Raw genomic sequence first — 12,770 nt, 5'->3', positions numbered from 1 at the left:
TCCTAATCTGTAAGGATTGACTACCTTATAGGAAATTAATTTGTCAGTTCTAGAGGTTGGCAGTCCAAGCTCAGGGTGCTGGGCAGCTTGGTTGCTGGTGAGGACTCTTGCTGGTTTTTAGATGGCTGCCTGCTCACTGTGGGGTAGGAATCTCAGAGAGAGATCTCTCTGTCTCTCCCTCTTCTCACAAGCACACCAGTTACTGAGTTAGTTCATCGTGGTCCAATATGATGTCGTCTTAACTTGATTACATCTGCAAGACCCTATTTCCAAATAAGATCACATTCACAGGCTCTGGGGTTTAGGACTTTTGGGGGAACAGGGTTTGCCCCTGTATGGATGCCCTGGCAGGCGATAGAAGGTTAAGAACACACGACACACATACCTTGCAGAGAATCCGGTCTTTGTTTCGTTAACTCAGTCTCCCACCCCTGCCACCGTGGAACTGATAACACTGGGCACTGAGAACATCAGGTGTAACCTTGCCTGCTCTCTAGAGCTGTGTGAGCAGAAGGAGAGACAACTGGGGACATGGATAATTCACAGCCTGGACCCATGACCTCTGAATAACATCCGGGGCTGTTTGTCTCATCTTTCCATGTTGACCGCCGTCCGAAGCTCTCTAGATGTGTATGCCTCTGTGTACATCCACGATGCACCAGGGCCATTTGCAGGAGGGCCTTCCTCCAAACAAGTCTTGGGCTATGTAGGGAAGCTCAGAAACTGGAAGGTTCCACAGCCTCCCCCCTGTGCCTCTTAGGACGGAGCCAGAAAGAAACGCACCTTTCCAGATGCAAGGGGAGACGCTGTACCTGATGCATATATAATGACCTGCGGCCACCTCACCTGCTCTTAACATGAGCTCAGAGCTCGATTTCCAGCTAGCTTCAGGCAGCCTTGGGCGTGCCACCAGCCTGGGGATCCAGCATGAAGGACCTGCCCCATACGTTGGCAAAAAGGGCACAGGTCTGCCTCAAGCTGAAGGTCTCAGTCACTAAGTGAAGAACCCCACGCAACATTCTCCGGGGCAGGAGAGTGCCTACTGAACACAGCCGTCTCTCTAGGATGACAGATTCCCAAGCCCTCTCCAAACCCAGCCTTTGTCCAGCCTCTGCCAAGGTCCCGCTTCCCTTCCCTTGACTTGGTTCATCAGACACTTGTCTTTGCATCTTCCCTCCTTGGAGGACACCCTGCTCTGCCAGGCCTCTTCTGCCTCTGCACTTTTTAATAAAGCTCATTACAAAGTATACTTAGGATAAAATTGACCGTCATCCCCATTTTGAAGGACACAGTTCAGTGCAATCAGATGCATTTGCAGTGTCCTGGAACATCCCCGCCATCCCTCTGCACAATTGTGCACCCTCCCCCGGTGAAGCTCTGTCCCCGTGAAATACTTGATCCCCACCCCCTCCCCCAGCCCCTGGCACCGCCATCTCCTTTCTGTCTGTCTGCGTTTCCCTGCTCTGGGGACCCTGTCCACGTGACATCGTACAATATTTGTTTTTCTGAGTCTGGCTGAGGTCACTCAGCAGCATGTCCTCCAGGTTCATCCACGTTGTTAGCAGGGGTCAGTGTCGTGCCTTTTTCGGGCTGAATCACATTCCATGGTGTGAATGGACCCCATTGTCTTGATCCATTCATCCACTGATGGGCGCTTGAGTTGGCACCTGCCTTTTGGCCACCGGGATGAGTCACGCTGGTCTTAACACGGGTGTGCAAGTATGTCTTCAATGCTCTTGCCTTTGTTGCCTTCGGGTGTATACTGGAAGGCGTCAAGGATCTCACGATCATACGATCATACCGCCGTACTGTTCTGCACCGTGGCTGCCCCGGCTTGCATCCCCACCAGCCGCGCGCAAGGGATCCCTGTCCTCAACATCCTTGCCGGCCCTTCTGGGTCACATCCCGATGGGCGTGACGTGGTCTCCATTTTGGACTCTTTCCTTCCTGCTGACCAAGGAGCAAAGGCACAAGGAGGACCTGAACTCCACACACGTGGACGCCCCACACCTTCCTCTTCCCGAGCCGCCACTGCCCGCCTTAGAGACGGGCTCTCATCCGTCAGAGTCTTAGTGGGCGAGGGCTGGTCGGCTGTTTAGGAACAGACGTGGAAATCAGTACGGCCCTCTTGAGCTCCGAAGTTGTATTTTTAGATGTGTGCCTTTCCCCGCCATCACCTTGCGTTCCATCAGACAACACAGTGTGCCAGACAGAGCGTGCGGGGACGAGCCGGCAGGTGCCGTGGGAGGAAGGTGAAGTGCGCGTGGACAGCGTGGCGGGGAGCGCGTTCCTTCCCCGGGGCTGCGGCTCCAGCTCCCCGACTGACGGGCTTCGGACAACGGTCCTCTCCCGCGGTTCTTGAACTTGGGAGTTCTGGAATGAAGGTGTCCGCAGAGCCGTGGTCCCACAGTGGCTCCCAAGAAAGGGGTCTGTTCTGAGCCTCTGTCCAGGCTTCAAGTCGCCTCATGTGGTTCCTAGAGTGTAGGTGCCATCCCTGTGTCCCCAGTGGTCTTCCCTCTGTGTGTGTCCTGGCCCTTGTTTCTTTTCTTCCCCCTCCGTCTTTAACGAGGTACGATCGACAAATTGTACATAGTGACATTGTACCATATGGTTTTTTAAAAGGTGCATAGTGTGATTTAATACAGATTGTAAAGGGATTACCACACTCAAGTTTGTGATGACATCCGATCATCTCACCTGGTTACCACTTTTTTGCGGTGGTGGGAACACACATAAGTTCTGTCTTCTTGGTAAAACTGGCAGTTTTACCTTTTTTAAAAAAAAATCTTTTTACTGGTGAGTTCTGGTTCACCTTCAGGCTGAGGTTTGTGAACTGGGAGAAAATGAAGACAGTCGGTCTTGCGTTTTCCATAGAGTGTAAAATTTAGAGATCTCAGCGGAAAGGTGACACCCCTGTGACACATCTATGTTTTAATGAAACATAGTGCCTCTTTTTAAGTGTGAGGAGAATTGTCTTATAAGGACAAGAGGAAAGGAACTCCATTTTTACCTTTTGGGAAAAAGAGAGATCTGAGACAGCACAGGGGAGGGGTGACCAGAGTAAAACCCAACACACCTGATCATGAGAAGCTCCACTGTCTGGGCTGGGTCCAGTTTTGGTGGGGGCGGGAGGGGTCAGCATCCCTTTTTTTCTAGCCCACTGTCCCCGAAGTGAGGCTAGAAGCTAAATTTTTGGCAAGTATCCGCCCTTCTGCAGAGACCGTCCTTTCAAAAAGCCCCCTACCCTGTTTAAACCTTAAATATCCCAGTGTCCCTTAACCTTAGGATTTCTAGAAGCCACTGGTGAGGTGAAAATGACCTTGAACCCACAGAAACATTGAAAATACATCATAGGTTTTTGGGAGAAGGTCAAAGGGCCGTTAGTGGTGGGTTTGCCTTTCCTCTGGAGGCTAGTACTAACTCGTTGATGGAGCAGACATGTAGGTTCATGACGGCTTACTTAGTGAATTCTTGAGTTTTTTCCCATATCATTTCATGGGAAAGCAGGTACTGTGGCATTTTTGTGTTTGAGTAACCATGGTAAGTGACAGCCACAGCATGAAGCAGGGATACCAAGGACGTTCCTTCGGTTCTGTTTGGGTTAATGAGTGTTTGTAAGGGAACAAGTCCTCTAAGACAACAGCGGTGTTTCTGTCCAGCACGGTGTGTCCACGGGGTGGGCATAGGGCATCATGGTAATCACCGATGTCATTGTCACATTCAGTCCTTCCGAGATACGTGCATTCCCCCAGCACTCCTAACTCTCCATTATGCCCTTCTCTGTTCCCAGGACGTGGACCCTTTGCGGAACACCCGAGTATTTGGCCCCCGAAGTCATCCAGAGCAAAGGCCACGGGAGAGCCGTGGACTGGTGGGCGCTCGGCATCCTGATCTTTGAGATGCACTCGGGGTGAGTAGGAGGGTCGGTGCGTCCTCTCCAGTGCTTCCCTCTCCTGCTGCTGGATGTCTAGTGCTATTGGTGGTATGGTGTCCTCCCGTGCTGGCTTCCCTGTACCAGCACAGCAGTGGGGACACACGGTTACGCGTGCTTTCACAAGAGCAAAAGCACATGGGGAGCCCCAGCTCATAGAGATGATGGATGGATGGATGGATACATGGATGGATAGACAGGGAGGATGGATGGATGGATGGATAGATAGAGATGATGGATGGATGGATGGATACATGGATGGATAGACCGGGAGGATGGATGGATGGATGGATGGATAGAGATGATGGATGGATGGATGACGGGTAGCGGATGGACAGATAGATGTATGGATGGCTAGACGGGCAGACAGAATAGACAGGTGATGGATGGATAGACGGATGGGTAGACAGACAAATCCCATCTCACATGGAAAGTCCCCATTTGGGACCTTCCTCCTGTCTAAATGCCCCTGCCTCCCAGGACCATAATATTAGGTCTTCTGCATGGGTTCTTTTGGAGCAAGGCGTAGAGCTCAGGTAATGACCGTACGTATTGGATAAAGATACATAAATCGCGTATGGTTTAGGACTTTATGAATGAGTCACGTGCCAGGAAGGAGAGCGTGCGCCCGTACTTTCTTGGCTTGAGGCTAGCAAGGTTCTGCTTTTCCCGCATCCAGACAGCAGAGGTGTTGAACGGGTATCACCGTATCACCATGACTAAGGAGTCCAGCCTGGCTGAGGCATGAGAACATGTGATATTCCTCTCCCAGAAACGTAAAGCAAACATCCCCCCCCTTAGAGATCCTAGATGTGGGGATTCCTCCTGGTCCCACAGAGGAAGGGCTCTTCTCTGATGATGCAGCTCATAGCCAGGTGGTCTGCAAGGTGCCAAGACAGTGGTCAGGAGCCCTCGGACGTGTGGCCCCTCTGCCGCCTTCCGCCCTCCCTGCCCTGTCCTTTGTCCTCCTTCTTCAAGCCAGTTTCCTGCTGGGGTGCTTGGCAGGTGCTCGGAGTTTACTCCCAGTTGAATCCAAAGCCCGACTGACTTCCACGTCTGATTCCCTGCAGGGCAAGACGAGAGCTTTTTGCCTAGAAACCTTCCCTTTCACTTGGAAAGAATGATGAAAGGAGGTGTATTTCTGCACAGAGGGTGTGGCCAGAGTGGAGTCTTGTGAAAACCTGTATTTCTCTATTACCTATTTATCAACTATCTACTCATATATCTATCATCAGTTATTATCTATGTGTCTGTCATCTCTTGTCACCTGTCCGTATCATATCTATCATCCATCCGTCTATCCGTTTGTCCATCTACCAATCTGTCTATCCATCCATCACCTGTATATTCTTTCTGCCTGGCTAGCCATCATCCATCTATCTGCCCATCGGCTGTCATCCATCCATCTATCATCTCTGTCTATCCATCCATCCATCCTCCCTGTCTATCCATCTGTCCATCCATTCAGTCCATCTATCCATCCATTCATCCATCCATCCTCCCTGTCTGTCCATCCATCCATCCAACCATCCATCCATCATCTCTGCCTGTCTGTCCATCCATCCATCCATCCATCCTTCCTGTCTATCCATCAATCCATCCATCTAACCATCATCTCTGTCTGTCTATCCATCCATCCATCCATCCATCCATTCATCCATCCATCCATTCATCCATCCATCATCTCTGTCTGTCTATCCATCCATCCTCCCTGTCTGTCCATCGATCCATCGACCCATCCGTCCTCCCTGTCTATCCATCGATCCATCCATCCATCCTTCCATCCATCATCTCTGCCTGTCCGTCCGTCCATCCATCCATCCATCCTTCCCGCCTATCCATCGATCCATCCATCTATCCATCATCTCTGCCTGTCTATCCATCCATCCATCCATCCATCATCTCTATCTATCCATCCATCCATCCTCCCTGTCGACATCGATCCACCGATCCATCCATCATCTCTGCCCGTCTATCCATCCATCCACCCAACCTCCCTGTCCATCCATCCATTCATCCACCCATCCTCCCTATCTATCCATTCATCCATCTGTCCATCCATCATATCTGTCTGTGTGTCTGTCTGTCTGTCATTTGTTTATCTATCCTTCGTATCATCCGTCTATCCATCCATCCATCCATATGTATCTGTCCATCCATCCATCCCCATATCTGTCTCCCCATCTCTCCATCCATCTGTCTAGCCATCCACCCACCCACCCATCCATCTATCGTCCATCTATCTATCCTCTTTACCTGTCTGTCCATCCACCCACCCACGCACCCATCCATCCATCGTGTGTTACTCTTCACCCAGGTGTGTCCAACAAATCACACAGAACCGAATTTCTTGACAGACACCCCAGCCTGTGAAGTCCCAAGCTGAGCAGAAGGTTAACGTGAATCACACACGGGGCCCATCCATCCAGATGATAACGAGTTGGGAATGTGGATGTGCCGGTCTTCGGTCAGATTCCCCTCAGACGCCCTGCAACCCATTTCCCTTACTTCATATTACTGACCACTAGAGGTCAGCATTGTTTAACGATAAATGAACCCCAGGCGGCCGGGGCTGAATAGATGAAATTCACGAGCTCTAATTTCCCCATATTCCTACTGTACATTGGAGTACGATATCTTCTACATGTAGAATATACTACTGTGAGCTATTATCAGTAAACACAAGCTTGGGAAACAATATTGATGGCTTGTAAGGAAAGTATTGGAATTAAAATAGAATTAAAATCGAATAAAATTAGAATATAGTATTGGGATGCATTAGAGTGAATATATTAGGATTATTATGTAAAAATACTTATTAGAGCGATTAGAATATTATGATATAGTTCATTCAAATATTAGAACATGCTGTATTAGGATATTAGAAAGTAGAATGTTCCTAATAGTCTCATAGTGTATTTGTAATATAATACGCTATAATATTAGGAGTAGAACAGAAAGTAGTGAAGTAAGATCTAATACATTATGAGGCTCTGACTAGAATAATTGATGATAAATCGTTAAAACCCCGTCCCAGCCAAAACGCTGAATGTATTTCCATTTACCCATTCCTCTCTGGAAAGGGTCAAGGCTTTCCGGAGGGATTTCTTGAGGGACGCAAGTCCGTGCACACACCACAGGCTTCGCCGGTCCTTCCTGGGCATTCCGTGGTTTCCTCTGCAGTTCCGTCAGACTCAGTCTTCCCCTGGACCACTTCTAAATTCTCCTCACTGTCCCCTCCAGCCGCTTCCTCTCCAGGTGGAGGTATCCCGTACACACACACACACACACACACACACACCCCCCAGCAAGGCCATGGTTGCTGGAGGCATATGAAGAAAATGCATGCACGTTCAGAGCTGCATTTTGAGGGGAGGGGAAAGCCCTCCCGAAGCTCATGAACGAGACTTGTGGAACCCCAGGGTTCCATGGGACCCCCCACACGTTCCGTGGGACCCCACATTGAGAGTCATGGCCGCCATACTTGAGACAAGGTGTCCCTGGGACTCTTTCCTACTCTACATTCCACCATCCATCCTTGCACCGCCCGGCTCTTTGTCCCTGTCCCTTTCAGTGAAGGACAAAGGCTTTACATTTTCTGCGCATGTACTACGGCAGGGGGTCTTCGAGGAGATGTCAAAAATGGTGAACCAGTGGCACGTCCCCATCCTGTGTTCTGTCCAGAAACTCTTCCTTCTTTTCTCTTGAGTCTGTGTCCAAATTGCCCGCCTTGACCACTGTTAGGGCGCCTCTTTCTGGACAATCCATTCTCCTGGAAGGTGTGGGTGGGTAGAGCGGATATGTCCAAGTCGTCATGGAGTGAGGATGGAAACAACCACCAAGTTGGCGTGACGCTGGGAGAGGAAACTCTCGACCTTCCTTCGTGCCCACGAGCAGATCATCCTTACGCACGCCCCTGGCTCCGTCGATCTCTTTAGCTCACTTACATAACGAGCACTCGGTGCTTGTTGGAGAACTGGAAGGATTCTGTTGGATAAAAGACAGATTTGAAGATTTCTTAGGGCTCTTTCCACATGCCTGGGGCATGGCTCGTTCTCAGATCCCTGTTCTCTCTGCTTCTTTCTTCGGGCAAGATCTGCTACTGCTCATTTATTACCATTTTTTCCCGCTCGTTAAACCACTGCTAACATACCTTCCCCATGATTCAGCCCCGTAATGCCTGCTTCCTGAGAACACTTTGTTTAAGGATCGTCCAATAAAGGCTGTTAGGTATGTAGGACACGTTTTCTCCTGGTGTTTAACGGGCCTTTTCTCAGCGTGCGCCTGCCCCCTGATGAAATCCGGAGACGGGGCTGCCACCCAAGAAAGCAGTCCGACCCCCCTAGCCGTTGACAGACAGAGCATCTGGCCGACCAGAAACGGCCGACTCGGGAGCGATGCACCGGAAGGCGGCGTCGGCGGGTGCGTATAGACCTTTCCTCCGAGGCTGGCCCGGGCAGCGTCTCCGGACGGGGAAGCTTGTAACGCTAGAAGCCGACAGTGGCCAGAGTCGTCGTAGTAACGAAACCCAAATAACCAGCGGCTCAGAGATTCTGCTCTGGTCTTCCCAGCACGGGGCCTCTGCTCACTCCAGAATGTCCTGATGAGTCGCTAAAATGTCACAAAGAAAAAAAGCTGTTTCACGCCTTTATTACCCACGGCTACACGTTCACGTTGACCGAGTGTCTTCCATTGTCCTTATCCACCTCCCTCTCCTCCCTCAGTTTTCCCCTTAATGTCCTTTTCTTGGTACTTTATAGTCTACAGTTTTCTAGTTTTTCACTTCTCTGTAACGTAAATGCAGAGTTAATCTGTCTCTTCTATATATCGGGTAGGACGAATGGCTAAAAACGTGGTGGCTTACGCTGGAAATCCCGCCTCTCCCACCTCTGGAGACCAGAAGTCTGAGATCCAGGCGGGGCAGGGCCGCTGAGATCCAGGCGGGGCAGAGGCATGCTCCCTCCCCAGGCTGCAAGGAGGGTGCTTCCTGCCTCTTCTAGCTCCTGGGGCTCCAGGCATCCCTGGGCTGGTGGCCACGTCCCTCCTTGTCTCTGCCTCTGTCCTCATGTGGCTTCTCCTCTCTGAATCTCTTCTTCTGTTGCTTATAAAGACCGTGTCATTGGATTTAGGGTCCACTGTAAACCAAAATGGCTCTCAGAATCCCATTTCCAAACAGGCACCTAGTCTTTTTTCATCCAGGAGTGATGCCTGCGTAAAGAGAACAAAGATATGAGTGTTGCAAAAAACTCAGAAGCCAAGAGATCCAGGAAGTATCCGTAGGAGTGTCCTGGGGCAGCTGTAACAAATGACCAGAGACGAGGTGTCTTAAAACCACAGGAATCCATCCTCCTCCAGCTCTGGGACCAGAACTCTGAGATCCAGGCGGGGCAGGGCTGTGCTCCCTCCTGAGGTTCCAGGGGAGGGTCCTTCCTCCTCTTCCAGCTTCTGGGGCTCTAGGCGTCCCTGAACTTGTGCCCGTGTTCCTCCCTTGTCTGCCTCCGTCCTCATGTCGCTTCTCCTATGTTTGTCTTTCCTCTTCTGTCTCTTCCGGGGACACCTGTCATTGCATTTAGGGCCACCCTGATCCAGAATGAGCTCATCTCAGTATATGTCACTCAATCACATTCGCAAAGTGTCTTTCTCCAAATAAGGTCACGCTCTCAGATGGTCAGGGTAAGAACATGGATGTACTTTTTGGGGACCACCATTGCACTCACTATATTCTGGGTTGGTTTTGTTTGTTTGTTTATTTACTTTCTTAAAAATGTCAGAAATTGATTTGAAATCAACAGGAAATTTTTTTTCTTTTTCCTATTGGAAGTTGACCTCGTCCATCAGGATATCATTGGAAAACTCCCTCTTATTTTTTTTTTTTTAAGATTTTATTTATTTATTTGGAGAATGACCACGAGCGGAGTGGGGGGGAGGCAGAGAGAGAGGCAGAGAGCGAATCTCACGAGATCATGACCTGAGCTGAAATCAAGAGTCAGACACATAACTGACTGAGCCACCCCATGAAAACGCCATTTTATAAGCTATGGCCAGTGGTTATTTCAGGGAATTTGAAGTTCTCCTTCTAAAGGATCCGATTAGCAGTGTCCTTCTGAGTTCTGGGTCTTTCCTTCAGCATTCTGAGCAGATACCAGAAGTACAGCTTGTGCCTTGGGCATGTGGGTGGGTATCTGGCCCATGTTTATTAACTTCTGTATTTTCTTTGATTTTTCTAGCTCTTTGCACTTTTCAGTATGTTCTTGTGTAACTTATTTCAGATTTTTTTCCCCCCTCTTTCAAGGTATTAGAGGAGACATGTCTGTTGGTTTCTGTGCTAAGACGAGAGTCTTTCCTTCTGATAACTATGCCATAGACGGTAATACTTAAATGCGTGAGCAGGCCCCCGTTGCCAATAAAACTTTATTTATAAAAACAGGCTGCAGGCTGTGATGCGCTAGATCTTTGTGGGCCAAAGTGCAAGTTAGGAGCCAGCCCTGCTCTCGCCCAGCTCCCTCCGTCTGACCTACGTGAACTCATCTAGTATGGAGGTTCAGATACTGGCTGCTTACAGACGTATGGTCTACCTGGACCAGAAAGAAAAATAAGACACAGTGTTACACATCCTCCTCCATTTGCCCTGCTCACATTTATTGAGCACCTCCTGTGTGCCACATAGTACCCTATGTTTGAAGAGTGCAAGGAACTTCATTCCTGGTCTGATGGGGGGATGACCTTGAGCATGTCTTGCTTGCGTCGAGCTTCTAGAAACACTACTCGCTACGAAGCCGGGATATTTTTCTGTGCTTGCTGTCCACTAAAAATAGCTGTTTATTTTTCTTACAGGTTCCCTCCGTTTTTCGATGACAACCCATTTGGCATTTATCAGAAAATCCTTGCAGGCAAAATAGATTTCCCCAGACATTTGGATTTCAGTGTCAAGTAAGTAAACCGTTTCCCTCCTCGTCGGGGTGGGGGGGGTGTTTATTTTTAAAATCACAGACAAGAAATCACAGAGCAGGCCTCCGCCGAGCAGGACAACATACTAGTGTCTTCTGGACGGTCAGTCAGCTTTTCCACCAGACGGGAAAAGGTGGTCGTCATTCTACCGTAATGATACTTAACCTTTTCATGACTCTTGGCCAGATTTTATGCGCCTTGAGAGAAATGACATTTACAGTTAGCCAATAAAGGCATTTGTGAATCACACCGAGTAACAGAACCGTTGGGGTATTGGACGAAAAGGGTTCCTCCCAACCCTACACCTCCTCTAGCTGGTTTTGCGGTTGTCGGGACTGTTGATGGCTTTAGCAGGCTGTCTCTTTTTCCTCCTGCTTGAATGAGTTTCATTCTTAAATTCCTTTTTCATGCTGATATTAAGGCTGATGAACATCTGCGATGAGGACTTCTCTACAGCTTCAGTGTTAGTGACTTTGGGTGTGCGGGTCATTAAATTCGTGGTGACGGAGGGGAGAAAATGGAAGTTTTTAAAACTCTCAGAACACTTTTGGCATTCCAGTTACCTTCGTCCATCTGGTCACCTAGTAGACATTTTTGTATCGTGATTTCTAGTTCTTTCCCTGCATTTCCCAGATGAGCCAAGCCCAGCTGATCACAAGGTGGTTAACTACGTTTAGTCAAGAACTTAACTTTTCTGTCTTTTTGCTATTTTTTTTTTAAAGTAGCCCATGGGCAGGGAGTACAGAGAAAACTGATTTCATGACACTGGGACAGCTGCCACGTGTTTTTCTCACTGGTGAAGGTCATCTCACTCCCCCACAGACGCTCTCCTTCCAAGTAGAAGACAGTGTTTCCCTGGGCTGGTTGAGCCAGAGGTGGGGTTTTTGTTTGACACACCAAGCAAGTTTTAGAAGACAAGCAAGAAAACTAGGTTCCGTTAAAAATAGTCATCCAGAAGGCGGGCACTCTGTCCTGTGAATGGTAAGACAGTGAGGCGTGAAGGGAGATTGAGCAGTCAGAACTTTCTTTTCTCTAGAAAGAAATGGAAAATACTACATAGAGCTTCTCCCCCAGGGTCCAAATCCCATTAGACTTGAGTGACATTGTGTCACGTGGATATGCCAACATTTCCCAGTGGTTTGCTTTGATTGAAATCTACTCATGCCCAGTGGCAGATCGGTCAGTTGGTGGTGACCTTAGACCATTGACATTCAGGGTAAATCTAGGGGGTATGGGCATCTGTTGTCTTGTGTGGATGCACACTGGCAGAATCCAGCCTAAGGTATACAGCTGTGGCTTAGCTGTTGCTCTTGGTGCACCTACTCCCCGTCAAAAGAGCGTGGACTATTTCTTGCATTCTCCAAGTCAGCCCCTTTTGGAGACCCCCTGATGGTCTTTGGCTGGGCAGAACCTTAGGGAATGTATTCACTTCCTCTTGGAAGGAATGACCTAAACTCTTCCAAGAGTTGGTTGGTTCTTGGTTTCCCCAGAGAAGGGACGATGCATAAAATCGTAAGTCATTTCTTCATTATTGGTAGGAAGGGCTCAGGTCGGTCATGAACATACTACGTTTACACTGTTCCATGGAAAAGAAGGGACTATGACAAACATTAAGTTTAATCTACGTTTGGTGTCTTGCTCCCTATGCCTCTTTTCCTTGTAGTCTATTCTGAGAGAGACCCATCAGGGTCTGCCCTGCTGTCCTTTGGTCTAGGATGCTCCTCGTTGAGCAGGCTCTTCTCTCTTGCCAGGGACCCCCGTGTCCCCAGCATGGGGACTCAGCCAGAGCAGGAACCTAGGATCCTTAGGGGCAGTTGCTGATTGCGGATGGTGGTTGAGAAGAACTTCACTTCTTCCCATTATTGCCTAGATCTTCCCAAGTTGGCTGAGA

The 12,770-nt window shown here is 49.1% G+C and overlaps 1 protein-coding gene across 1 annotated transcript in view; it reads left to right on the top strand.

The window, feature by feature from the left end:
* PRKX (protein kinase cAMP-dependent X-linked catalytic subunit) overlaps window positions 1-12,770 on the top strand; it is a gene marked incomplete at its 5' end in the record, with an annotated part of 75,197 nt that overhangs the window by 49,392 nt on the left and 13,035 nt on the right. Inside the window, 2 exons of the mRNA XM_080794985.1 lie at window positions 3,791-3,910; window positions 10,766-10,861. Of these exons, the coding sequence (XP_080651111.1) occupies window positions 3,791-3,910; window positions 10,766-10,861 (216 nt within the window). The remainder of the gene's footprint in view (window positions 1-3,790; window positions 3,911-10,765; window positions 10,862-12,770) is intronic.

This window comes from Martes martes (genome assembly GCF_963455335.1).
Source record: "Martes martes genome assembly, chromosome: X".
NCBI lineage: Eukaryota > Metazoa > Chordata > Mammalia > Carnivora > Mustelidae > Martes > Martes martes.
This window is presented reverse-complemented; position numbering and strand designations above follow the sequence as displayed.